This window comes from Candoia aspera, chromosome 3, assembly GCF_035149785.1.
Source record: "Candoia aspera isolate rCanAsp1 chromosome 3, rCanAsp1.hap2, whole genome shotgun sequence".
NCBI classification, from domain to species: Eukaryota; Metazoa; Chordata; class Lepidosauria; order Squamata; family Boidae; genus Candoia; species Candoia aspera.
Genome location: NC_086155.1, coordinates 129,161,949 through 129,188,956, shown reverse-complemented (window position 1 = coordinate 129,188,956; position 27,008 = coordinate 129,161,949). Strand labels below are relative to the sequence as shown.

Below are 27,008 nucleotides of genomic sequence, written 5' to 3'. Positions count from 1 at the left end.
CAACAAATAATTTTGGGAATCATTTGTATCATTTGTATTATATCTAAGGGATTATTTGTGCATGATATCATTAGAATATTTTGATTTTGTACACTTCTGATTGTCATGGCTGTGAGGCCCAGAGGGGCAGTATGGCTGCATCAAATCGCTGTCACCCGTTTAGCACCACCCAGGGAGCACGTGTAGCTTAAAGAATGCTATGGACATGGGTAACTTTTACTCCCATTCCAGCAGGAAAGCCTGGTCCCTCATCCAAAAATTGGATTCATCATCTATACCATCAAGAAAACATTCCACTATTAATGTGGAATCCATAGCTAACCACCTTGTTTCCACTTTGAGGACAACAAGACACAAGAAATTCACCAGACAGATTAGATCTGAGCTTAGATTGCTGAAACATGATGTTTTACATGCCTCATACTCATGCCCATTCACCCCAGAAGAAGTGCAGAAGGGCTTGGATTCACTACAAAATGGTAAAGCTGCAGGATTTGATTGCATGTATCCAGAACTACTGAAGAACTGTGAACCAACTGCCAAATGTTGGCTTGCCTCCTTGTTTAGCTCCATACTACACTCAGGATGGTTGCCTCCTATATTTAAGAAGACCAAAATTATTGCAATTTTGAAACCAGGAAAGGATCCAAATCTCCCTCAAAGCTATAGGCCTATCACTCTCCTTTGTGTCACCTACAAACTCCTAGAAAGACTCAGCCTAAACAGAATAGCTCCGGCAGTAGAATCTGTAGTTCCAGTAGAAGAAGCTGGATTTCGCCCCAGACATGACTACAGTGATCAAGTCCTCACACTACCTGGAGAATGGATTCCAAAGGGAAATGAAAAATATCTCTGTCTTTCTTGACCTCTCAGCAGCCTACAACGCTGTCTGGAGAGAAGGACTTTTCAAACTAATCAAGGTTGTACCTTGCCGTAACACCATTGCCTTAATTGACAACATGCTGAGCAATAGGTTATTCCAAGTCTCCAGAGAATATGACAGGAGTAGATATCATAAGCTGAATAATGGATTACCACAGGGATCAGTGTTATCCCCTGTTCTCTTTAATCTGTATATCCATGACCTGCCTGAAACTTTCTCCCGGAAATTTATTTATGCTGACGACATCAATCTCACAGTCCAAAGAACCAACTTCAGTGAAGCAGAGGATATCCTTTCTCAAGACCTTCAAAAGATGGACAACTACTTCAAAAAATGGTGCTTCCAACCAAGCCCATCAAAAACAGAAGTAGCCACATTTCACCTCAGTAATAAGCATGCAAACTACCAGCCTTCAGTGAAGTTCTGGAACCATATTTTACAGTGTAATAACTCCCCAAACACTGACCTTCCAACAACACTGACATATCACTGACCTTCTGACAAAACCTGGAAAAAACAGCTGCAAAATTGAAAAGCTGCAACAATCTAATGGACAGACTGGCTGGAACATCCTGGGGTGCTGATGCTAACACCCTACGAACAACAGCCTTGGCCTTGGTTTATTCCATAGCCAAGTATTGTGCTGGCATGGGGCTTTACAGCTCCCATACCCAATTGGTTGATGTTCAACTCCACCAGACAATATGCATCATCTCTGGCACACTGCATTCTACCCCTGTGTACTGTATTGGTGAACAACAATGCCCTCCCTGTTCATCAGGATATTGAACAGACCACCACAAGACTGAAATCTCATAGGCCAGCTTGGAAAATAGCCATACATCTAACATCTATCCAGTTCAACCCTAAGAATGCCTGGAGAGAGGAATGGTTCGAGCTGTCACATCACAGCTTGGTCATTAGTGATCCCTCTTCCAAACCTCCTGGCTTTAACCTGCCTCACTCTGTCTGGATGAAATTGAACAAAATCAGATGTGATACTGGAAGGAGTGTCTCTGCTGTGTATCAATGGGGCTGGAAATATTCTCCTCGTTGCGACTGTGGTGCTGATATGCAAACTATTAAACATATTGCGCAAGACTGCCCACGATGTGCATTCCCTGGCTCCTTAGAAGATCTGCAGGAAGCAACATCAGAAGCGATCGCCTAGATAGCTGAACTGGACATCCAGTTATGAGGCTACTGCTGTATCCCTGCAAAAGTTTTGTATATAATTGTGTGGACTGTGTAAATACGTTTGCCTTTTCTCCTGTCATGTACTCATCATATGCTATATACTGTGTGTGTGCGTGCGCATCCGTGTGTGTGTGTGTGTGTGTGTGTAATCAAATTTGTCACTGCCCACCTCTTCCCATCAGAGGGACTCTAGGCGGATTACAATAATAAATAAAACAATAAATTTACAATAAATTTACAATATGTAAAAATTCAATATTTAAAACATTTACCAATAGGCAATAATTATAGATAAAAATAGAATCCAAATGGCAGATAATAACTCAGTCCTTGTATGTGACGAGCGAACTAGGGCACTAGCCATCTCCAAACATGATCCGTCCCCGCCCCAAGCCAGGTGGCAGAGCCAGGTCTTCAAATTCCAATGTATTAGAATATTTTGTGCTTGTACATGGATATATTGCATAACATTGACTTCAGAGGAAACAGTGATCCTGGACTGCAGTTTGTGGCATTCAAACATTTATATTATATATAACAGAGGTGAGGATTTGGGGAGTTTCCAGTTTTTGCTGAAATATACTCCCATCATTCCTACACAGCGTGCTGAAAGATGCTGGGATTTGCAGTTGCCAACATCAGGAAAGCCATTGACTTTGCAGTTGTGATCGGTAGAACTGTATTATAATACAGGATGGTCAGTCAGTACCCATAAAAGTCACCCCCTGTTTAAGGTAATAAATGATTTATTATTCACCATTAGATTTTTAATGATTTCTTATTGCTTGTTAGTCTATACTATGGATGTTTTTTCAAGTCTTTTAACATACCATTTTTAAAAACATAGTTGGTATTGTTCAGTGTTATTTTTGTTATTAGAAATTACTCCAATTAGAATAATTAGATAAGAAAAGGCATTGTAATCAAGTTCTCATTATCCTCTGCCATCAAGACCATTGAGGTTCAGAAGATGCTAGTATTATATTGTATTATAATATGATATACAACATCCCTCTCCAGGGCTTTTCCCCCATATAACAGAGCAAGGAAACCTTTTGAGGAGGACTTTGAGAAATGATATAAACCAGAGAATACACTCTGAATTTGGTAGACCAGTGTAAAGCATAATTCCCAGTCAAAAGCATCTATAGCTAATGGTCTGTTTTTCAGTTTCTAGAGAATATGGTTCTCTGTTTCTAGATTGGGACTATGCCAGTGATGGTGAAGCTTTTGGGCTCAAAGTGTCAAAATCCAGAAAACGCCTAACTTGACTCTGCTGGTGTGTCACTGCCCCCCACCCTCAGAATAAAAGAGAAACAATTCTTTACATATTCATTTATTTTTAAAACATACAATCCAATTTGGGTGGCCAAAAGGGCAGAGATGGGGGGAGAGATAGGTGGGTGGGGGGAGTTGCAGTGCCTTTCATTCATTCAGTTTCAAACAGGGAAAATAGTTGTTGTCAGATATTGGTGAACACTGGTGTGTCATCCAAAACGTCATGGCGTGTCATCTTTGATACATGTGCCATAGGTTTGCCATCACTGATCTATGCTGTGAGGTGACAAGACATGAAAACTGAAACATTTTATATCTTGTAGTCTGGCAATTTCTGTTTTCATAGTCTCAAATGCAGACCAAAATCCTCTTCGTTTTAGCATTTATCCATTCATGGCTCACTTTGTCTTCTAGGGCAATTTTAGGAATGTTTTCTATTACAAACTGATTCTTGTCATGTCTCTCTACTGATGCATATGATGTCTTCTTTTGCCATTTAAAAATTCTGGAAAATTAATATTCCACCTTTTCTGTAATTTCTAAAACTGCCTTTGCATTAGCCTTTAAGTGTTTCTCACCGAGTCAAGTCAAACCAGGCGGAAAACATTTTAGGTAAAGGCTATAGTGAGAGCCAGTTTGGTGCAGTGGTTAAGGTAGCAGGGCTAGAAACTAGGAGACTGTGAGTTCTAGTCCCACCTTGGGCATGAAGCCAGCTGGGTGACCTTGGGCCAGTCACTCTCTCTCAGCCCTAGGAAGTTGGTAATGCAAACCACATCTGAAAAATGATGTCAAAAAAACTGCAGGGACTTGCTCAGGCAGTTGCCAGGAGTCAACACTGACTTGAAGGCACCAAAAAAAAAAAAAAAAGTTATAGTATTTATATTAAATCAGTTGTGCAAATCCCCTAATCTACATGATTAGCACGTGTAACATTCTTTTGTTGTTTATTCGTTTAGTCGCTTCCGACTCTTCGTGACTTCATGGACCAGCCCACGCCAGAGCTTCCTGTCAGTCGTCAACACCCCCAGCTCCCTCAGGGACGATTCCGTCACCTCTAGAATATCATCCATCCACCTTGCCCTTGGTCGGCCCCTCTTCCTTTTGCCTTCCACTCTCCCTAGCATCAGCATCTTCTCCAGGGTGTCCTGTCTTCTCATTATGTGGCCAAAGTATTTCAGTTTGGCCTTTAATATCATTCCCTCAAGTGAGCAGTCTGGCTTTATTTCCTGGAGGATGGACTGGTTTGATCTTCTTGCAGTCCAAGGCACTCTCAGAATTTTCCTACAACACCACAGTTCAAAAGCATCGATCTTCCTTCGCTCAGCCTTCCTTATGGTCCAGCTCTCGCAGCCATATGTTACTACGGGGAACACCATTGTTTGAACTATGCGGACCTTTGTTGTCAGTGTGATGTCTCTGCTCTTAACTATTTTATCGAGATTTGTCATTGCTCTTCTTCCAAGGATTAAGCGTCTTCTGATTTCCTGACTGCAGTCAGCATCTGCAGTAATCTTCGCACCTAGGAATACAAAGTCTTTCACTGCTTCTACATTTTCTCCCTCTATTTGCCAGTTATCAATCAAGCTGGTTGCCATAATCTTGGTTTTTTTGAGGTTTAGCTGCAAACCAGCTTTTGCACTTTCTTCTTTCACCTTCATCATAAGGCTCCTCAGTTCCTCTTCGCTTTCAGCCATCAAAGTGGTATCATCTGCATATCTGAGATTGTTAATGTTTCTTCCAGCGATTTTAACTCCAGCCTTGGATTCCTCAAGGCCAGCTTGTCGCATGATGTGTTCTGCGTACAAGTTGAATAGGTAGGGTGAGAGTATACAGCCCTGCCGTACTCCTTTCCCAATCTTAAACCAGTCTGTTGTTCCGTGGTCTGTTCTTACTGTTGCTACTTGGTCGTTATACAGATTCTTCAGGAGGCATACAAGATGACTTGGTATCCCCATACCACTAAGAACTTGCCACAATTTGTTATGGTCCACACAGTCAAAGGCTTTAGAATAGTCAATAAAACAGAAATAGATGTTTTTCTGAAACTCCCTGGCTTTTTCCATTATCCAGCGGATATTGGCAATTTGGTCTCTAGTTCCTCTGCCTTTTCTAAACCCAGCTTGTACATCTGGCAATTCTCGCTCCATGAACTGCTGAAGTCTACCTTGCAGGATCTTGAGCATTACCTTACTGGCATGTGAAATGAGTGCCACTGTTCGATAGTTTGAACATTCTTTAGTGTTTCCCTTTTTTGGTATGGGGATATAAGTTGATTTTTTCCAGTCTGTTGGCCATTCTTGTGTTTTCCAAATTTGCTGGCATATAGCATGCATTACCTTGACAGCATCATCTTGCAAGATTTTGAACAGTTCAGCTGGGATGCCGTCGTCTCCTGTTGCCTTGTTATTAGCAATGCTTCTTAAGGCCCATTCAACCTCACTCTTCAGGATGTCTGGCTCTAGCTCACTGACCACACCGTCAAAGCTATCCCCGATATTGTTATCCTTCCTATACAGGTCTTCTGTATATTCTTGCCACCTTTTCTTGATCTCTTCTTCTTCTGTTAGCTCCTTGCCATCTTTGTTTTTGATCATACCCATTTTGGCCTGGAATTTACCTCCGATGTTTCTAATTTTCTGGAAGAGGTCTCTTGTCCTTCCTATTCTATTGTCTTCTTCCACTTCCGCGCATTGCTTGTTTAAAAATAATTCCTTATCTCTTCTGGCTAACCTCTGGAATTTTGCATTTAATTGGGCATATCTCCCCCTATCACTGTTGCCTTTTGCTTTCCTTCTTTCTTGGGCTACTTCTAGTGTCTCAGCAGACAGCCATTTTGCCTTCTTGGTTTTCTCTTTCTTTGGGATGTATTTTGTTGCTGCCTCCTGAACAATGCTGCCAACTTCTGTCCAGAGTTCTTCCGGGACCCTATCTACTAAGTCCAGTCCCTTAAATCTATTCTTCACCTCCACTGCATATTCCTTAGGAATATTAGTGAGCTCATATCTAGCTGATCTGTGGGTCTTCCCTAATCTCTTTAGTCTGATCCTAAATTGTGCAAGAAGAAGTTTGTGATCTGAACTACAGTCAGCTCCAGGTCTTGTTTTTACCGACTGTACAGATGTCCGCCACCTTTGGCTGCAAAGGATGTAATCAATCTGATTTCGGTGTTGTCCATCTGGTGAAGTCCATGTATAAAGCCGTCTCTTAGGTTGTTGGAAGAGAGTGTTTGTTATGCAGAGTGAATTGTCTTGGCAAAATTCTATCAGCCTATGTCCTGCTTCATTTTGTTCCCCCAGGCCATACTTACCTGTAATTCGAGGTGTCATTTGACTGCCCACCTTAGCATTCCAGTCTCCTGTGATGAAAATAACATCTCTTTTAGGCGTGTTGTCCAGTAGGTGCTGCAGATCCTCATAGAACTGCTCTACTTCAGCTTCTTCAGCATTTGTGGTTGGGGCGTATATTTGGATCACTGTGATGTTAGATGGCTTGCCCTGAATTCGAATTGAGATCATTCTGTCGTTTTTTGGGTTGTATCCAAGCACTGCTTTAGCCACTTTACTATTAATTATGAAGGCTACTCCATTTCTTCTGTGGTCCTCTTGTCCACAGTAGTAGATCTGGTGGTCATTTGATGTGAAGTGGCCCATTCCAGTCCATTTCAGTTCACTGACGCCCAGAATGTCTATCTTTAATCTTGACATCTCACCAATAACCACATCCAATTTGCCCTGGCTCATAGATCTTACATTCCAGGTTCCAATGGTGTGTTGATCCTTAGAACATCGGATTCGCCGTTCACCACCAGCACCATCGGCCGCTAGCCGTCCTTTCGGCTTTGAGCTAGCTGCGTCATCACGTCTGGGGCTAGTTGAGCTCATCCTCTGTTCCTCCCCAGTAGCATTTTGACCATCTTCCGACCTGGGGGTCTCACCTTCCGATGGTATACCGACATATCTCTGGTTGTACTGATCCATTTAGTTTTCACGGCAAGAATACTGGGGTGGGTTGCCATTACCTTCCCCAGGGATCGCATTTAGTCTGACCTCTCTGTCATGACCTTCCCGTCTTGGGTGGCCCTTCACGGTTTAGCTCATGGCATCATTGAGGTGCTCAAGCTCCAGCACCACGACAAGGTAACGATCCTTTGCTGAAGTAACATTCTAATAGACGTTAAATCTGAAAGTTAAGGAGAAGAGTTGGATGAGGAGGCAAGAAAACACATCGACCTGCAAAATACGTGGTGGTGGAAGCAACGTCATACTACATTAAGGGTTTGCAAAACTTGGATTAGATGACAGTTATTAAATAATGCTAATGTTTCTATTTACATGTGTTTGGGGAGAAATAATCAATTTCATATAATATTTGCAGCTATGGTGCCAAGAATAATGTGAAAGCTAATGCACAGTAAAGGAATATATCTGAATCTATATATTATTTTTTTTCTGTTTGCTTTAAGGTTTTGGATATGCACCGACTACAGATGGGCTGTTGGTTATAAACTGCACCAAGGGTACACAAAGAGCTTACTCTAAGAAGAGGTATAATACTGAACTTGCAGTCAAAGGCACGTGTGAAGCTAAGAATTATGACAATACAGCAACTCTTACTGCTGGTGCTGCTCTTGCTATGCCTGCTACACCCCTGCTTGACAGCCATGGTGTTCACTAGGACTACAGACCACCAGCCCCCAACTTTCAGAACTCATGCAGTAGGAAATGAAGGGAAAGTTCTGCACCGTCAGAAACGAGGCTGGATGTGGAACCAGTTTTTCTTGTTGGAGGAATATACTGGGTCTGATTACCAATATGTAGGCAAGGTAGGTCTCATGCACTCTTTCTTCCATTAATCCAATGCACTGCCGTGATTGGAATGGCAGGAAATTATCCTTGAGCATACTTCGTTTTGTGAAAAAGAAAAAGCACCAAAGTTTTGCCAATACAAGCAGCAGGTTCATACACAAATGCTCTGCTGGGAGCAAACCATTTTATAATGTCATTGCACTTCAGATTGATGACATTATACTTCCTTTAGGACTTGAGTTTTGAATCATAATGTCCATTAACATTATTCAATGCTCCGTCTTCCAAATGCCATATCCTACTGATTTCTCTGAAATGCAAATATCCTCCAGTAGTGTCTCTTCCTCTGAAAAGAAAGTAATTCTCACTAGCAAGCCTGATGTAAAAATGATGTATGAAGTAAGCATGAACTAGTGATTAATAAGTGTTTTAAATTCTGTGAAAAGTAGGTAAGATAGGACAAAACCTACAGGATTTTTCACCTAGCTTGAATCTTGAACTTAGAACTATAACAAGCTTAGAAATACATAGAAGTTTGACCTATAATTTATTTATTATAAAATCTGGCTGTAACTGGTAGTGACTTATTGATGGATAACTTCCCCAGCATGCGATTCTAAGAAAAGATGCAGTAGTTTAAAGAGGATGCAAACAAAAACTACATTTGTGCCTCTGCCTGTTTTCAAGTACCTCTGCCTGTTTTCCAGTCCATATCATGGTAGAGTAACTGTATACTGTAATATAAAACAGTGAATCCACAGGATTGCCATAACCCATAAATAATAGACTTGTCCCATGGCCCATCACCATTCTAGAATCTTGAAATGCTATTTAAGATTCTGTATCAAACGTGCAGGGGGTTCCTTGGAAGCAGTTGCTTCAAATGGAAAGGATTTTTGATAGTGTAACATTTGATATCCATTACTTTCAGAGAAGAGGCTTCAGACAGGTCTTTAGTGAATATTACTTACTGCCCTGATATTGTTCCCCCTTTTCTGTAGAATAATCAATACCTCTAAAATCCATGCTGGAAAGTGCCCTAGAATTAACCTGTGCATATGGTACTCTTTTCACTGTTACAGTGACTACCTGTGAATATGTTTGTAAGTTCTTGATTTGAATCAAGTTACTTTATCTCTTTGTAGGGAAGAAATATAAGACACAATTTCAAATATTACTTACTTGAAATTATTACACACGCAAATATAGTGATGCACAATGTGACCTCTTTGGCTACTTTTTTTGTAGCATGGCATTGTATAAATGTATTGTTATAACCGTGGGTCATACATACATCATGAAAGGTAGATATAGATTCTATAAGTAAATCTGTTATTTGAATTCTTTCTGTATTTGCAATAACATCCTGGAATCTAGTTGCAGCAAAGGGTTCCAGCCACATATAGAGAATATTCATGTCCTCATTATATCTATACACACTGCCAAAAAGATATTTCAGAACAAAATATGTATTTTTGCTTTTTTTCTTTGTTCAAAAAGTAAATCCACTACATCTTTGCAATCCAAATCAGGTTACTAAGTCTCAGTTCAGGGATCCTATCTGAAGAAAATAAATGGTTATCTCTTTTAAGGTGTATTCATGAAAGGATGATAGGAATGTGTGTTCTATCACTATTCCTGCCACTCCTGATCTTACAGGGAAGGTTTACAGAACAACTGTAATTCTGTTCAGCTGAAAAATTGCTGTGGTTTCCTGTGACCTTCCCTTTCAAGAAAGGACAGTCAGAAATGGAGGTAATAGATACAGAGGTATGATTTCTAGTCTCTCATCCTGAGTTTATTTCCTTAAAATCTCAACAGAGATTGCTTTTGGAGACTCACCTTCCTTAAGAGGAATATCAGAATTAGCTGCTCTAGTTACTATTGTTGCTTAATTAAATGTGAGTGAGGGTAAGTGTGTTTGGAAAAAAGCTATAAATATATGCGTCTCTCTTGTACTAAACAAGTCCTAGTGCTCCATATACAGTAAATTCATACAATACTATCTAATTAAATTATTAGCATTTAAATCAACAGAAATGAATCACATAAACCAGCAAATAATAATAATAATAATAATAATAATTCTGTGTGCTGTTGCAAACAACAATTTATTAAATCTGTGTGTTGTCGCAAACCCAATGTTTAAATAAATAAATAAATAAACAAACAAACAAACATGTATGCCGTCACAAACCTAATGTCTAAATAACATATCTGCCAGGCTGGGACAGTCATAGTTTCAAGGATTATCTCATCAGAAAATCCTGCTGTAGAAATCCTATTTTTTAAAAAATGTATAACCAGAATGGATGACCAGAACCATCATTATTCTCCAGTGCACATTACCCTTAACACTCATCTGAAAGCTTCTTTTGTGCAATTCCCATAATTTTCCACTGACACCCAGAAAGTGCCAGTCACACATACTTTGTGGCTGATCACTTCAAGCAAGCAGCACACAGTTCTGCTGTGATAGGTAGCCTAAGGAGCTATGAGATCAACTATGTAAGCAAACCAGCCTTTGGAATTTAATTTGTGTTTGGAAGGGAGGAAAAAGTTATTCAAGCTGCTTATGTTGACTTCACTATCCTGATCTATTATTGTCTTACGTCTTTGTCTGCCATTACAATATATCAACTCATTTTTTCTTTATCTCTTCTTGTTTTACCTCACACACTTCTTAAATCTCATTCCCACTGTAGTCAACTTTTGTTTCTCCTGAAATGCCCAACCCTCACTTCCATATAATACAGCACTCTTGTACAAACTATTTATGCTTCCTTTGACAAACACTCATTCTGTACAACAGAGAAATAGTCTACCAACTACCTTTATGCCAACATTTGTACATCTTTTTCCCCCTACAATTTCTAATCTTTAGTAAATCAGTCCTCAGATTATTTGAGACTAAAGTCCTTGCTCAGATTCTACATGGAGCTCAAGTAGGACATTATACGAAGGGAAACAAATTTGAGCCCATACAAAAATGTTGGAAGGTACATACTTGCAGTTCCAAGGACTGTTCCCAATATATTACATTACTCAGGCTTGAGACAAGAGTGCTCAAAATAGAGTTAAGGGCATGGAGGCTAGTCATGACATACTGGCTAAAGATTACCTTTTCCCCAAATGGCCTGGTACTATTAATTCTGACAGATGACCACCCCTCACCATGGTTATCAGCAGCAAATCAGAGGCTGAGGCTGTCTAGGTTTGCCGTAGACTTGCTAACACCCTCTCCTGGAACAGCCTTGATAGCTAAAAAGTATTTGGGAGTCTGCAAGTTACTCATACGAACCTTCCTCAGGTTGAAGAAGGACTTCTCCAGAGCCAGAGACAATTGCTACCATTACCATTATTACACGGCAGATTTATCAAAATCCCACCAACAGAACACACCTGCCCGTATGTCTCTGGAAAAATAGAAACTGTCCAACATGTGTTGCTTCACTGCAATTTCAATAAGTATCTGCACAAGGATTATATATTATCCTGGCTGCAATGCCTCCCAGGAAGGACAGAAGAACACCATGCCAATTTTCTTCTCTCAGACTCCAACCATGTTAGCACTAATACAGTAGCTAAATTTAGTGTGGCTTATGTGAAAATGTGGCAGCAATTAGGACAAAAGTGGTAAATTTTCTGGCCAGGACCCACTTTATTAATTTTGTTCTTCTTCTTTTATTCTTTTTGGTATTGCTGATATTTGATTGTAATAAAAAAAAAAATAGTAAGTATTCTAAGGTACAAAAAAATATGTACTTGATCTAGGGCCTTTTTTTTTTTTTTGCCATTTGTTGTTGTTCACTTGATTTTCCTTCTCAAATCTTGGTCCTTGGTCCTTTAGATTCATGTTCTTCATTGCATCTCAGTTATGTCTTAATATTGGCAGGAAATACTTTGGATTTTCAGCCAACAATATGGCATCATTTGCAAATGAAACTACATATACCCAACTAAGACACCTCCAATATCACCATAAGCATTACTTGTACATTTACTGATAAATACACTAAGCAGCCAAAGGGACATTGCACATCTTTTACTCCCTGTTAATTTGACCTATTCTCATGAATGATTTGTGTACGTTATATATGGCTGTTATCACATTCATCAAACATATTTGCATAAGTCAAATTTAGAGCAGTTAGGTAAATACAATCACTCTATGGCCTAACACATTTTATACCAGTACGTTGTGTAAATATACTGAGTGTGGAGAAAATTGGGTTAATAGGGTTATCGTTGTGTGAACCCTAGGTAAGTACAGTATATTGTGTGAACACTACCAAATACGTAGAGACACTGACTGCTCTTTTTTTCTGATGAAGCATTTTAAAAGGTGGCTGAAATTTCAAAGTGGTTTGTTATTGTCTGCATCAGCGAAGGTTTTGTGCAATATTAGAATCACAGTTGTTTTACTACGTTGCTGTACATGAAGTTCTGACTCGGTACTGAAGATGGCAAGTGGGTTTGGTCCTGAAGCGAGAAAATCGGAGCTTCACATCAGTACAGACTGCTTTGAAACTATTATCTTGATGTCTTTACACAGAGTAGGCAAAATGCATAGAATTATATATAAAAGTCATGCAGTAAATTTCATTGTCTTCAGCAAAGGATTGTTACCTTGTTGTGGTGCTGGAGCTTGAGCACCTCAATTATGCCATGAGCTAAACCGTGAAGGGCCACCCAAGACGGGAAGGTCATGACAGAGAGGTCAGACTAAATGCGATCCCTGGGGAAGGTAATGGCAACCCACCCCAGTATTCTTGCCATGAAAACTAAATGGATCAGTACAACCAGAGATATGTCGGTATACCATCGGAAGATGAGACCCCCAGGTCAGAAGATGGTCACAATGCTACTGGGGAGGAACAGAGGATGCGTTCAACTAGCCCCAGACGGGATGACACAGCTAGCTCAAAGCCGAAAGGATGGCTAGCGGCCAATGGTGCTGGTGGTGAATGGCGAATCCGATGTTCTAAGGATCAAAACACCATTGGAACCTGGAATGTAAGATCTATGAGCCAGGGCAAATTGGATGTGGTTATTGGTGAGATGTCAAGATTAAAGATAGACATTTTGGGCGTCAGTGAACTGAAATGGACTGGAATGGGCCACTTCACATCAAATGACCACCAGATCTACTACTGTGGACAAGAGGACCACAGAAGAAATGGAGTAGCCTTCATAAGTTATAGTAAAGTGGCTAAAGCAGTGCTTGGATACAATCCAAAAAATGAAAGAATGATCTCAATTCGAATTCAGGGCAAGCCATCTAACAGCACAGTGATCCAAATATATGCCCCAACCACAGATGCTGAAGAAGCTGAAGTAGAGCAGTTCTATGAGGATCTGCAGCACCTACTGGACAACACGCCTAAAAGAGATGTTATTTTCATCATGGGAGACTGGAATGCTAAGGTGGGCAGTCAAATGACACCTGGAATTACAGGTAAGCATGGCCTGGGAGAACAAAACAAAGCAGGACATAGGCTGATAGAATTTTGCCAAGACAACTCACTCTGCATAACAAACACTCTATTCCAACAACCTAAGAGACAGCTTTATACATGGACTTCACCAGATGGACAACACCGAAATCAGATTGACTACATCCTTTGCAGCCAAAGCTGGCGGACATCTATACAGTCGGTAAAAACCAGACCTGGAGCTGACTGTAGTTCCGATCACGTTCTTATTGCACAATTTAGGATCAGACTAAAGAGATTAGGGAAGACCCACAGATCAGCTAGATATGAGCTCACTAATATTCCTAAGGAATATGCAGTGGAGGTGAAGAATAGATTTAAGGGACTGGACTTAGTAGATAGGGTCCCGGAAGAACTATGGCAGAAGTTTGCAACATTGTTCAGGGGGGAGCAACAAAATACATCCCAAAGAAAGAGAAAACCAAGAAGGCAAAATGGCTGTCTGCTGAGACACTAGAAGTAGCCCAAGAAAGAAGGAAAGCAAAAGGCAACAGTCAAAGGGAGACATATGCCCAATTAAATGCAAAATTCTAGAGATTAGCCAGAAGAGATAAGGAATTATTTTTAAACAAGCAATGCGTGGAAATGGAAGAAGACAATAGAATGGAAGGACAAGAGACCTCTTCCAGAAAATTAGAAACATTGGAGGTAAATTCCAGGCAAAAATGGGTATGATCAAAAACAAAGATGGCAAGGACCTAACAGAAGAAGAAGAGATCAAGAGAAGGTGGCAAGAATATACAGAAGACCTGTATAGGAAGGATAACAATATCGGGGATAGCTTTGACGGTGTGGTCAGGTCTTCATCCTGAAGAGTGAGGTTGAGTGGGCCTTAAGAAGCATTGCTAATAACAAGGCAGCAGAAGACGGCATCCCAGTTGAACTGTTCAAAATCTTGCAAGATGATGCTGTCAAGGTAATGCATGCTATATGCCAGCAAATTTGGAAAACACAAGAATGGCCAACAGACTGGAAAAAATCAACTTATATCCCCATACCAAAAAAGGAAAACATTAAAGAATGTTCAAACTATCGAACAGTGGCACTCATTTCACATGCCAGTAAGGTAATGTTCAAGATCCTGCAAGGTAGACTTCAGCAATTCATGGAGCGAGAATTGCCAAATGTACAAGCTCGGTTTAGAAAAGGCAGATGAACTAGGGACCAAATTGCCAATATCCGCTGGATAATGGAAAAAGCCAGGGAGTTTCACAAAAACATCTATTTCTGTTTTATTGACTATTCTAAAGCCTTTGACTGTGTGGACCATAACAAATTGTGGCAAGTTCTTAGTGGTATGGGTATACCAAGTCATCTTGTCTGCCTCCTGAAGAATCTGTATAATGACCAAGTAGCAACAGTAAGAACAGACCATGGAACAACGGACTGGTTTAAGATTGGGAAAGGAGTACGGCAGGGCTGTATACTCTCACCCTACCTATTCAACTTGTATGCAGAACACATCATGCAACATGCTGGGCTTGAGGAATCCAAGGCTGGAGTTAAAATTGCTGGAAGAAACATTAACAATCTCAGATATGCCCATGACACCACTTTGATGGCTGAAAGCGAAGAGGAACTGAGGAGCCTTATGATGAAGGTGAAAGAAGAAAGTGCAAAAGCTGGCTTGCAGCTAAATCTCAGAAAAACCAAGATTATGGCAACCAGCTTGATTCATAACTGGCAAATAGAGGGAGAAAATGTAGAAGCAGTGAAAGACTTTGTATATCTAGGTGCGAAGATTACTGCAGATGATGACTGCAGTCAGGAAATCAGAAGATGCTTAATCCTTGGTAGAAGAGCAATGACAAATCTCGATAAAATAGTTACGAGCAGAGACATCGCACTGACAACGAAGGTCCGCATAGTTAAAGCAATGGTGTTCCCTGTAGTAACATATGGCTGCGAGAGCTGGGCCATAAGGAAGGCTGAGAGAAGGAAGATCGATGCTTTGGAACTGTGGTGTTGGAGGAAAATTCTGAGAGTGCCTTGGACTGCAAGAAGATCAAACCAGTCCATACTCCAGGAAATCAAGCCAGACTGCTCACTTGAGGGAATGATAGTAAAGGCAAAACTGAAATACTTTGGCCACATAATGAGAAGACAGGACACCCTGGAGAAGATGCTGATGCTAGGGAGAGTGGAAGGCAAAAGGAAGAGGGGCCGACCAAGGGCAAGATGGATAGATAGTATTCTAGAGGTAATGGATTCGTCCCTGGGGGAGCTGGGGTTGGTGACGACCGACAGGAAGCTCTGGCATGGGCTGGTCCATGAAGTCACGAAGAGTCGGAAGCGACTAAACGAATAAACAATTAAGTTTCATTGTAGTTTATAAAAAAGAAAAAAAATGGTGCTGATTTCAAAAGCCAGTTTCAGAGACAGTAGCTTAGAGATAGTATATTCTAAAATAAGTCAGTACTTGTTAAACAATTAGTGTTTCCAATCAAGCTGATAGTACACTTCATATTAAGAGGTACTCACAGAAAAAGAGGATAGTAGGTAAGACTAATTCCTTATGGGCACAATGACCATATTTTCTTGGAAAAAATAAAGGACAAACCTGAAAAGGGGCAAATCTGAAAGAGGTTCAGAAGGATAAATAATAAGAATAAGAATAATAGTTTATGTCTATAACTTTGCTTTATAAAGGAAACTTCAGAAGCAAAACCAAGAAAAAAACTTTACAAAACACATATTCTAATAAAAATGCCTAAAAGCAAATAAAATTTTATTTTTATTTTAAATTTATTCTAAGAAGACCATTCAATTTTCATATTTTTCACATGAATGTGAAAGACTGTGCATTAAGTGGTACAATTTTGCATGGTAAAGGTTAAATGACCAAAAGAAAAGTGAGTTTTTAAATAAATCTAAAGCTTTCTGAAAGAAAGGACTGTCTTTTGTAATAATGGATGTATGGTCATTGTATTTATAGGATCAAAACAGCACAGAAGCTGCAAGTTTTTTAAGCAGGGTTATGTTCATTGCACAGATGATTATGTAAATACATAATGTCACCAAGTTTTGCTATTCTCCCCGATGTCTGAAGCACTGAGGATCTGAAAGGGGTGAATTCAAAAAATGCTGTTGATTAGCCCTGAATCTTCTTGAAAGCTGAGAAGATATGCTACTTTTATAAAGAGAAGGAATCAAATTCTGCTTAAATATTACTTGTAAGAAACACATGCCAGAAATCTACTCAGTCAGTTCATATTTGAGATGTGATGTTTGTTGTTCCCACGAGTCATGACAAAAGATTTTTTGTTAAAAAAATGAACACTGCAATGTGTCTTTCACCCTAAGTACATCTTTAAATTATATCCTATAAAACAAGATAACTTTTTTTATACTAGAAGGGGGACAAAATCCTGAATATTTCTGCATAAGAAATCTCTGTACGAAATTATTATTAGGCCAATGCAAATCAGCTTTGATTCAGTTTTAATCTGAGATTCAAAAAGGGCTTTCAATTCAGAGGTGCATTTTTTTCCAAGATTTTAGGGCAAACAAACTTGATTTGAGCCATTTGGACCACTCTGACATTTGGTAAAAGAAATGTCCAGCAGCTAATGGAGAGAAGATTAAAATGACTGCAGCTGCTTCATTTTGGTGGGGGGTGGGAGAGGGGGCAGAATGGAGTGAAAATAGGGATGATGGATGCTTTAGAAAATGTACCCCTCCCAAATTTCAGTCAGCTAATTTCCATAATTTCACTGCAATAGTTATATATCTCTTTCTGTTGGTCTGTCTGGATAGAAAGATAGAAGTCCCCCTGCTTCTTTTTTAAGACAAAGGTAGGAAAAAACAGCACAAATGTTTCTAAGCTGTCAAGAAAGAACATACAAAGAAAGTATACTGAACCAGGGCAGAAAATGTTCCACTTCAATTAAAAAAAAAATCTAAAACTTTAAAAAGTATTTTTCACTCTTTCTTCCTTTTCTGGGGAGCTGGGCTTGGTATAATACTGAAGAATGCCCATTGACTTGCCCTTGAGGGGGTGATATAGTTTTGCTGCATCTGATCACTGGGTTTGATGGGTTGCCAAGAAAGTTGGCATAGCTTTTTGACAAGCTTGAGCCCTCTTGGAAGAGACCTTCTCATTACTGGCTTTGGTTAGATGCCAGGCTGGGCAAGGCACACTGGCAACTCTTGCCCAGAGAAAGAGTCTGGCTTTAGAAAAACAGCATTTATAGCCTTACCACCCCCTGTTCTTAAAAGCAGTAAGCATATAGGCTGGCCAGCACCTGTAACTCTTAGTTGGCACACTTTCAGGCATTGTAGAGAGAATTAGACCTACCCTGGTCTTGCAGAATTTAAAGAAAAAGTTTGATCCAACAGTGCATACTGAATTGGTCTGCCTTAAACCTATATTCAGAATTCTCTAAATAGAGATGAAGCATTGATACATTGGAAGTGCCAGGACAGAAGTTGAACTTCCCATTAGCACAGAAAAAGAAAAGTACAGTCTTGTGTCTGGTCACATTAAATAAGTTTGAACTTGAAAAAGTGGATGAAGTCCAAAGCAATGATAGTTTTGCACCCCAGGTGGGCTCTGAGAGCCAGAGAACTTAACAAGTTGATCAAATGCATTGGTCAGCTACTCATTTCAACAAAAGAGGGCCTACAACATCACTAAATGCCCATTCTCAGTATTCTTATAGGATAGTGAAGTTATGGCATTGTATATTGTCTGTAACAACCTCAGAAGCAGCAGAAAATGCTGCAAAGTGCTTCACAGCTTCCTTATTTAATTTGTAGCACTAAGGTGGTTCTGCTTTGATTTGCAGTTTGATTTGGATAGGATGAGTCCTTCAAATCTTCACTTAATCAAAGCACCTGTTTGAAGTTTTGCATAGCCCTAATTTTGATGGCCTTTTCCTTAGTTTGCCCTGTTAACATATTTCAGTCTTGATTTTTCACAGCATAAGCAAAATCCAAATCAATACTCCGTTCTTTTAATGGAATGTTGTGGTTTGACTCAGGGACTTTTGAATTGGTGAATGTTAATTTAAACGTAAGAAAGAATGATGTGAAATTGTTAAAGGGTGTGCAACTTTTGCAAGAATACAGGGGAAAATGGACTGATAAGGAAGGAAAGAGCAGCTTTCTCATCATTAACACCCAAGGAACATGGCACAAGGTAGTGGTAAAATTCTCAAAGACTATAGTTGTTTATATGTAAGTGAAATTCAGTGTTATAATCAACAATGTTGATCAACACGTTCAAGGTGAGAATTAGTGACTCATTCTTGTCAATGTATCAATCTCAGCTTCTTTCAAAACTGAGTTGTATGAATTTTTACATGAAACTGACAATGAGGAGTAAAAGCTTTTTAAAAAGTCTCAGTGGCTTTATTTTATAACTACCTCTTTCCTTTTCTCAAAAAGCTTTCATAATTGTCCTATTCACTACATTTTACCTTATTTCTTAAGTGGAGCAGTATGGATACATTATTATTTTTTTAGTTTTGAATACCAGTCTTGGTAAAAGCTACCGCACATGCTCACTCTGTCATCGTTTTCAGATTTGATCTTTTGTTTCCAACTATATTTAACATTTGTTCACATGTTTTAATGGATGCAGACCATTTTGGGAATATGTCCCACTTCTGAATAGACATGTATAGGATTTGACTTTAAATGATTATTAAAAAGAAAAATGTCTACAGTAATATACTAGTTCCATAAAAATCATTTCTGTGTTATGCATGCATGCATTGAAGTGCATTGCTTCAATCCTCACTGATATGCATGCATATTTGTTTTATTTTTAAGGCCCATTGATTTTAATTTAACATACTCCTCAGTAATTTGGAATAATCTTGCATCTTACATTACTAGGCAAAAAGGAATCCTGGTATATATTAGGATGGCTTTTGATGGATATTTTAATGACATTTATAATATATGTAATCTATAAAAATAATACTCTAAAAGATTAGTAATCTATAAGAAAATAAAATAATTTAAAAATAATCAAACAGTCCTGGAATTAATGTTAGGAATTATTTAAATTAAGCTTGATGGAAAACAAAAATATTACTAAACTAGGGAACAATAACAAAACCTATGAAACAATAACAAAATAGAAGTGTAGCCTTATAATTGCTCCCTAGCTTCCTTTTAAGACTATATCTAAACAGCCATTTTTGTAAATTAAAAAAAAAAAAAGAGAATGAGAATGAGAACACAGTGATTGTTGTGTTTTCTAAAAAAATATGTAACAAATCTAAGTATGGAAACAGACTGTCCTGCACTTATTGCTTTAATAAATGCATTCAGATATGTGCAAAATAATTTGAGCTGCCTTCTTCAACCTAGGCTTTGTCTAGCAGGGTCCAGAGGGATGTTTTAATATGTAGTGCAGATGGTTAATTAGCAGTTTCATAGAGTCTGCAGATGACCTCTTTCTGTAGTAAGCAGACCATGTTTTACCTCCCTTTTCTGTCTTTTTATCTCAATAGGGATAAACAGTCGAGTTAGAGAAATATAAAACAGAAGCACCATATGCTAAAGTTGTAGGATGTTCCATAGACTTAAGCTGTCAGAGTTTAGTGAATTGGCTTCTGTGTTAGTGGTGTCATTTTCTCCCCTTGGTTCATCCTGCCCACATTGCTTCTTCCCACATCCTAGCATGCACACAGTTTTTGCATTCCTGTCACATTGTCTAAAACTCGGCAAGGCAAGGAAAACATAGCACAGCATAGTATAACATGTGCAGGCCAGCTAATCAGCTACAGATCCTCATAAATACTGAGAATTCTGGAAGGGAAAATGGGAGAGAAGAAAGAGTAACTTGAAGAACCAAGAATAGGAAAACAGATATCTGCCTTATTGCCTAAGATCTGAACAGAGATATAATGGGCTTTCCTACACTACAGTAAAATATAGGACAATAATAACATGCATGAACTTTCAGGTGTGTGGACAGCAATTCCCATCATCCCTCATCAACATGATCAGTGATCAAAATGACAGAGGTTAGAGCCTAAGGCACCAGCTTAGGGAAGGTTGCTTAGTGCAGTCTTTGCTGGCTCAGGCTCATGTATGCATCTCCTAATCTAGCACAGGGAAATCTCATCCTACTGGACCTTCATATCGTTATGCTTAATCTGTTGTTGTTGTTTATTCGTTTAGTCGCTTCCGACTCTTCGTGACTTCATGGACCAGCCCACGCCAGAGCTTCCTGTCGGTCGTCAACACCCCCAGCTCCCCCAGGGACGAGTCCGTCACCTCTAGAATATCATCCATCCATCTTGCCCTTGGTCGGCCCCTCTTCCTTTTGCCTTCCACTCTCCCTAGCATCAGCATCTTCTCCAGGGTGTCCTGTCTTCTCATTATGTGGCCAAAGTATTTCAGTTTTGCCTTTAATATCATTCCCTCAAGTGAGCAGTCTGGCTTTATTTCCTGGAGGATGGACTGGTTGGATCTTCTTGCAGTCCAAGGCACTCTCAGAATTTTCCTCCAACACCACAGTTCAAAAGCATCGATCTTCCTTCGCTCAGCCTTCCTTATGGTCCAGCTCTCGCAGCCATATGTTACTGCAGGGAACACCATTGCTTTAACTATGCGGGCCTTTGTTGTCAGTGTGATGTCTCTGCTCTTAACTATTTTATCGAGATTTGTCATTGCTCTTCTTCCAAGGATTAAGCGTCTTCTGATTTCCTGACTGCAGTCAGCATCTGCAGTAATCTTTGCACCTAGGAATACAAAGTCTTTCACTGCTTCTACATTTTCTCCCTCTATTTGCCATTTATCAATCAAGCTGGTTGCCATAATCTTGGTTTTTTTGAGGTTTAGCTGCAAACCAGCTTTTGCACTTTCTTCTTTCACCTTCATCATAAGGCTCCTCAGTTCCTCTTCACTTTCAGCCATCAAGGTGGTATCATCTGCATATCTGAGATTGTTAATGTTTCTTCCAGAGATTTTAACTCCAGCCTTGGATTCCTCAAGCCCAGCTTGTCGCATGATGTGTTCTGCATACAAGTTGAATAGGTAGGGTGAGAGTATACAGCCCTGCCGTACTCCTTTCCCAATCTTAAACCAGTCTGTTGTTCCATGGTCTGTTCTTACTGTTGCTACTTGGTCGTTATACAGATTCTTCAGGAGGCATACAAGATGACTTGGTATCCCCATACCACTAAGAACTTGCCACAATTTGTTATGGTCCACACAGTCAAAGGCTTTAGAATAGTCAATAAAACAGAAATAGATGTTTTTCTGAAACTCCCTGGCTTTTTCCATTATCCAGCGGATATTGGCAATTTGGTCTCTAGTTCCTCTGCCTTTTCTAAACCCAGCTTGTACATCTGGCAATTCTCGCTCCATGAACTGCTGAAGTCTACCTTGCAGGATCTTGAGCATTACCTTACTGGCATGTGAAATGAGTGCCACTGTTCGATAGTTTGAACATTCTTTAGTGTTTCCCTTTTTTGGTATGGGGATATAAGTTGATTTTTTCCAGTCTGATGGCCATTCTTGTGTTTTCCAAATTTGCTGGCATATAGCATGCATTACCTTGACAGCATCATCTTGCAAGATTTTGAACAGTTCAGCTGGGATGCCGTCGTCTCCTGTTGCCTTGTTATTAGCAATGCTTCTTAAGGCCCACTCAACCTCACTCTTCAGGATGTCTGGCTCTAGCTCACCGACCACACCGTCAAAGTTATCCCCGATATTGTTATCCTTCCTATACAGGTTTTCTGTATATTCTTGCCACCTTTTCTTGATCTCTTCTTCTTCTGTTAGGTCCTTGCCATCTTTGTTTTTGATCATACCCATTTTTGCCTGGAATTTACCTCCAATGTTTCTAATTTTCTGGAAGAGGTCTCTTGTCCTTCCTATTCTATTGTCTTCTTCCACTTCCGCACATTGCTTGTTTAAAAATAATTCCTTATCTCTTCTGGCTAACCTCTGGAATTTTGCATTTAATTGGGCATATCTGCCCCTATCACTGTTGCCTTTTGCTTTCCTTCTTTCTTGGGCTACTTCTAGTGTCTCAGCAGACAGCCATTTTGCCTTCTTGGTTTTCTCTTTCTTTGGGATGTATTTTGTTGCCGCCTCCTGAACAATGCTGCCAACTTCTGTCCAGAGTTCTTCCGGGACCCTATCTACTAAGTCCAGTCCCTTAAATCGATTCTTCACCTCCACTGCATATTCCTTAGGAATATTAGTGAGCTCATATCTAGCTGATCTGTGGGTCTTCCCTAATCTCTTTAGTCTGATCCTAAATTGTGCAAGAAGAAGTTCGTGATCTGAACTACAGTCAGCTCCAGGCCTTGTTTTTACCGACTGTACAGATGTCCGCCACCTTTGGCTGCAAAGGATGTAATCAATCTGATTTCGGTGTTGTCCATCTGGTGAAGTCCATGTATAAAGCCGTCTCTTAGGTTGTTGGAAGAGAGTGTTTGTTATGCAGAGTGAATTGTCTTGGCAAAATTCTATCAGCCTGTGTCCTGCTTCGTTTTGTTCTCCCAGGCCATACTTACCTGTAATTCGAGGTGTCATTTGACTGCCCACCTTAGCATTCCAGTCTCCTGTGATGAAAATAACATCTCTTTTAGGCGTGTTGTCCAGTAGGTGCTGCAGATCCTCATAGAACTGCTCTACTTCAGCTTCTTCAGCATTTGTGGTTGGGGCGTATATTTGGATCACTGTGATGTTAGATGGCTTGCCCTGAATTCGAATTGAGATCATTCTGTCGTTTTTTGGGTTGTATCCAAGCACTGCTTTAGCCACTTTACTATTAATTATGAAGGCTACTCCATTTCTTCTGTGGTCCTCTTGTCCGCAGTAGTAGATCTGGTGGTCATTTGATGTGAAGTGGCCCATTCCAGTCCATTTCAGTTCACTGATGCCCAGAATGTCTATCTTTAATCTTGACATCTCACCAATAACCACATCCAATTTGCCCTGGCTCATAGATCTTACATTCCAGGTTCCGATGGTGTGTTGATCCTTAGAACATCGGATTCGCCGTTCACCACCAGCACCGTCGGCCGCTAGCCGTCCTTTCGGCTTTGAGCTAGCTGCGTCATCACGTCTGGGGCTAGTTGAGCTCATCCTCTGTTCCTCCCCAGTAGCATTTTGACCATCTTCCGACCTGGGGGTCTCATCTTCCGATGGTATACCGACATATCTCTGGTTGTACTGATCCATTTAGTTTTCACGGCAAGAATACTGAGGTGGGTTGCCATTACCTTCCCCAGGGATCGCATTTAGTCTGACCTCTCTGTCATGACCTTCCCGTCTTGGGTGGCCCTTCACGGTTTAGCTCATGGCATCATTGAGGTGCTCAAGCTCCAGCACCATGACAAGGTAACGATCCTTTGCTTAATCTGTATCATGGTGTTATTTCAAACTTTACTAAATTGTATCTCCCACAGTTATTAAAAAAAGCTAAGAAATGAAATCTGAAGGTTAAGTAATGATTTACAAGGCCTTTTCCCAAAGTGTATTTTATTTATTAATAAAGCTGGACTACACTGAGAGTCTTCAGGGATATGCTTAAAGGCAGCAATATATTCTACTTCCTCCAACATTCCTCGCTACCTTTCACAATCCCAGACATATGAGGCAGTTTTGGTAGTGCAAACATAATAAAATAAAGCTGCAATAAAGCTAATAACCCTCTTTGCCCTTCTTGCTTCCTGTGCTTAAAGACATTTTATGCAATAAACTCACAGAAGGCATTTATATACCATCAAAATTGCATGGACTTTAAGCAGACTGCAGATGAGAGCTTATGTACAACTCTCTTCCTACTGTTTTGAAGTTTTTAAAAATCAGGAGGGAGGAAAGGAGACTGGTTCAGGTTTGTGGACTGGTTCCAAAAATATGAGCAGATGAACATGAACGGTACCTTAATAACATGATATGCATGCACTTGCAGACAGACAGTGTCCATACACAAACACAGGGAATTCGTTTTGTTGCAAGACTAATAGGCTCCCCACCACTACTTTAATGAACAATAGAGTATTGCTACATAGGAGATGCACAGCATAAAATTAGCATTCTACAATTGGATGTATACATCAGGAGTTCATAAACCTTAATGGTTTGTTTGTTTGTTTTGGTTACTTGTTATACCAAAGATGAGTGGAATTAAAGACCTGGTAGGGAAGAGTCAAGATTGTTGGGGACACCATTTTATCTCTATCTAATATATCCCCTCTCCCAATGTTCCCATCATCCTCTTCCTTCTCTGACACCCTCTTTTCTCTCTTTCTCCTCACACAGCAGCCAGCCAGGGAAGGAACAGATTGCTTTTGTCAGAGGTTTGAATTGCTGCTTGCAAAAGGATTTTGGAATCAGATCAAGGGCTGCATGAAATTAGGCTGTGGGCTGCATGTGATTGTAGCGCTGCAGATTGCCCACCCCAGCTTTAACAATAGAATGAGTGACATGGGTACCACAGTCATCAGCAGGTTGTGATTGATCTGGACAGAAGTGGGAAGACCTGGTTGCAACACGGCAGTATTGTTTTCCTGCATTTCATGTTGTGTTGCTGCAATTTTCCTGTATCAGTGGACTGCAAGCATAACCCAGCAAAACATATATCAACTATAGAGCACATGAACTGACTTCTGGCTGATTTGTAGGGTACATATTTGACTCGGTCGCCCAGGTTTCACTCAAATTCCAGCCATGCTAACTGTTGTCCATTTTACTACTAGCAGGATCCCCAGCTTTTATTCCTTTGCTTGCTTCCAATATATAATGCAGAGTATGCAAGTTCTTACAGCTTGTGGGGCAAATTGGGCTTTGCATGGCATGTTAAGAGCCACACTGTAAAAGTTCGACTTGTGTTGGGGGTGGATGGGAGTGAGATTTTTTTTGTTCAGGTGTGCAAGGAGTACTTTCAGTTTTTGCAAGACTTAAGACACCCATCTTGCTCCTTAAGACATTCTCCCACTCTCAATCCCAAATGAAATGTTTGCCTCTGTCTATTCTTGAATACTCTGAGAGCTACAAAAGTGGTACCCACAGGTCTCACACACCTGACATAATGCATACTTATGCAATTGACCACTATAATTTTGGTGTCTTCAAATGTTCATCTGAAAAAGTTCCATTGGGTAAATGCCTGTCTCTGGATTTCAGCTTTTCCTTGTTAATATGCACAGCAAAAACAAAAAGACAGAAGGAAGGAAACATGTAGTCCTCACTTAGTGACCATAATTGGGACCAGCAACTTAGTCACTAAACACCGCAGTTGCTAAGCAAAACATCACATGACTGCAATTAAGCACTGCAGTCGCTAAGCAAAACATCATGTGACTGCAACAGACTTACAGCATTAAACAAGACATCACGGGCCCGCAACTTCTGATTTTACCGCCACCTTCTCCATTGACTTTGCTTGTTGCAAGCCAGTTGCGAAGCAACACAAATGGTGATCACATGACTGTGGGGATGCTGCGCAGGTTGTAAATTCAAGGACTGGTCGTAAAGTTACTTTTTCAGCACTGTTATAACTTTGAACAGTCGCTAAACGAGTACTACCTGTAGTAGTAGTAGTGGCAGAGGAAAAGCAAGAGCAGGAGGAGCTGGTTATTTTTAGGAGATAGCTCTGAAAAATATGGTAGTCCCATCTAGCCAACAGCTTTCAAGCTTTCATGCTCTGGATTCTTTGGATCAGCCTTTAAGCGAAAAAGGAAAGAAGAAACAACCACTGAAATCTTCATAATTGCAAGGCCACTTTCCTCCTATTTCAGATATGTGTTTTATTTTGCTTTGCTTTGCTTTATTTTAATTTGTTTTGTTTTATTAACATTGAGCACTGTGCTTAATGAAGATGCCTACTTTTCTGTGTTGTAGAATTGACCATTATGGCAACTTCTCACATCTCAGTGATGGAATTGGGCAACTGAGTGCCCTCAAAGAAATGGCATCTCATTGATTAGTTGGCAGGGAAGTTGAGAGTAAGGGCAGTGGGCCCCCTTCCACTAGACATACAAGAAAATTAATCATTAGTGAAGTGCACTAAGCTACTTTTTGGCTGAGAAACTGTCTGACTTTAACTTACAAATGATGCAAGACTATAGGCAGAATTCATTTTCTCTGCCTTTCAAGAAAATACAACTTGGGAAACAAGTTTCTATTTTCAAGTTGATAGTTCTCTATCACAGAAGCCCCCTGACTGCATTAAAAAGCTGATTAAATTGGAATAATTAGTATTCATAGGAGCAGCAAATGAAGAAAATGAAGGAGAAGAGGGGGAAAACCCCCCACTACATTACAGCGTAGTAAACTACTTGGAAATAAATAAGACTCCAAATTACTTACCTTCACCTCTGCATCTTGTTAAAAGTTATCAGTAAATACAGTAACTTGAAAATCAGTTAT

General features: G+C 40.0%; 1 protein-coding gene across 1 annotated transcript in view; it reads left to right on the top strand.

Annotated features, from left to right (window-relative positions):
- The window catches only part of CDH10 (cadherin 10), a 162,194-nt gene that overhangs the window by 53,109 nt on the left and 82,077 nt on the right, over positions 1–27,008 (top strand). The window contains exon 2 of the mRNA XM_063298769.1: positions 7,821–8,180. Coding sequence (XP_063154839.1) covers positions 7,950–8,180 — 231 coding nt within the window. The 5' untranslated portion in view covers positions 7,821–7,949. The remainder of the gene's footprint in view (positions 1–7,820; positions 8,181–27,008) is intronic.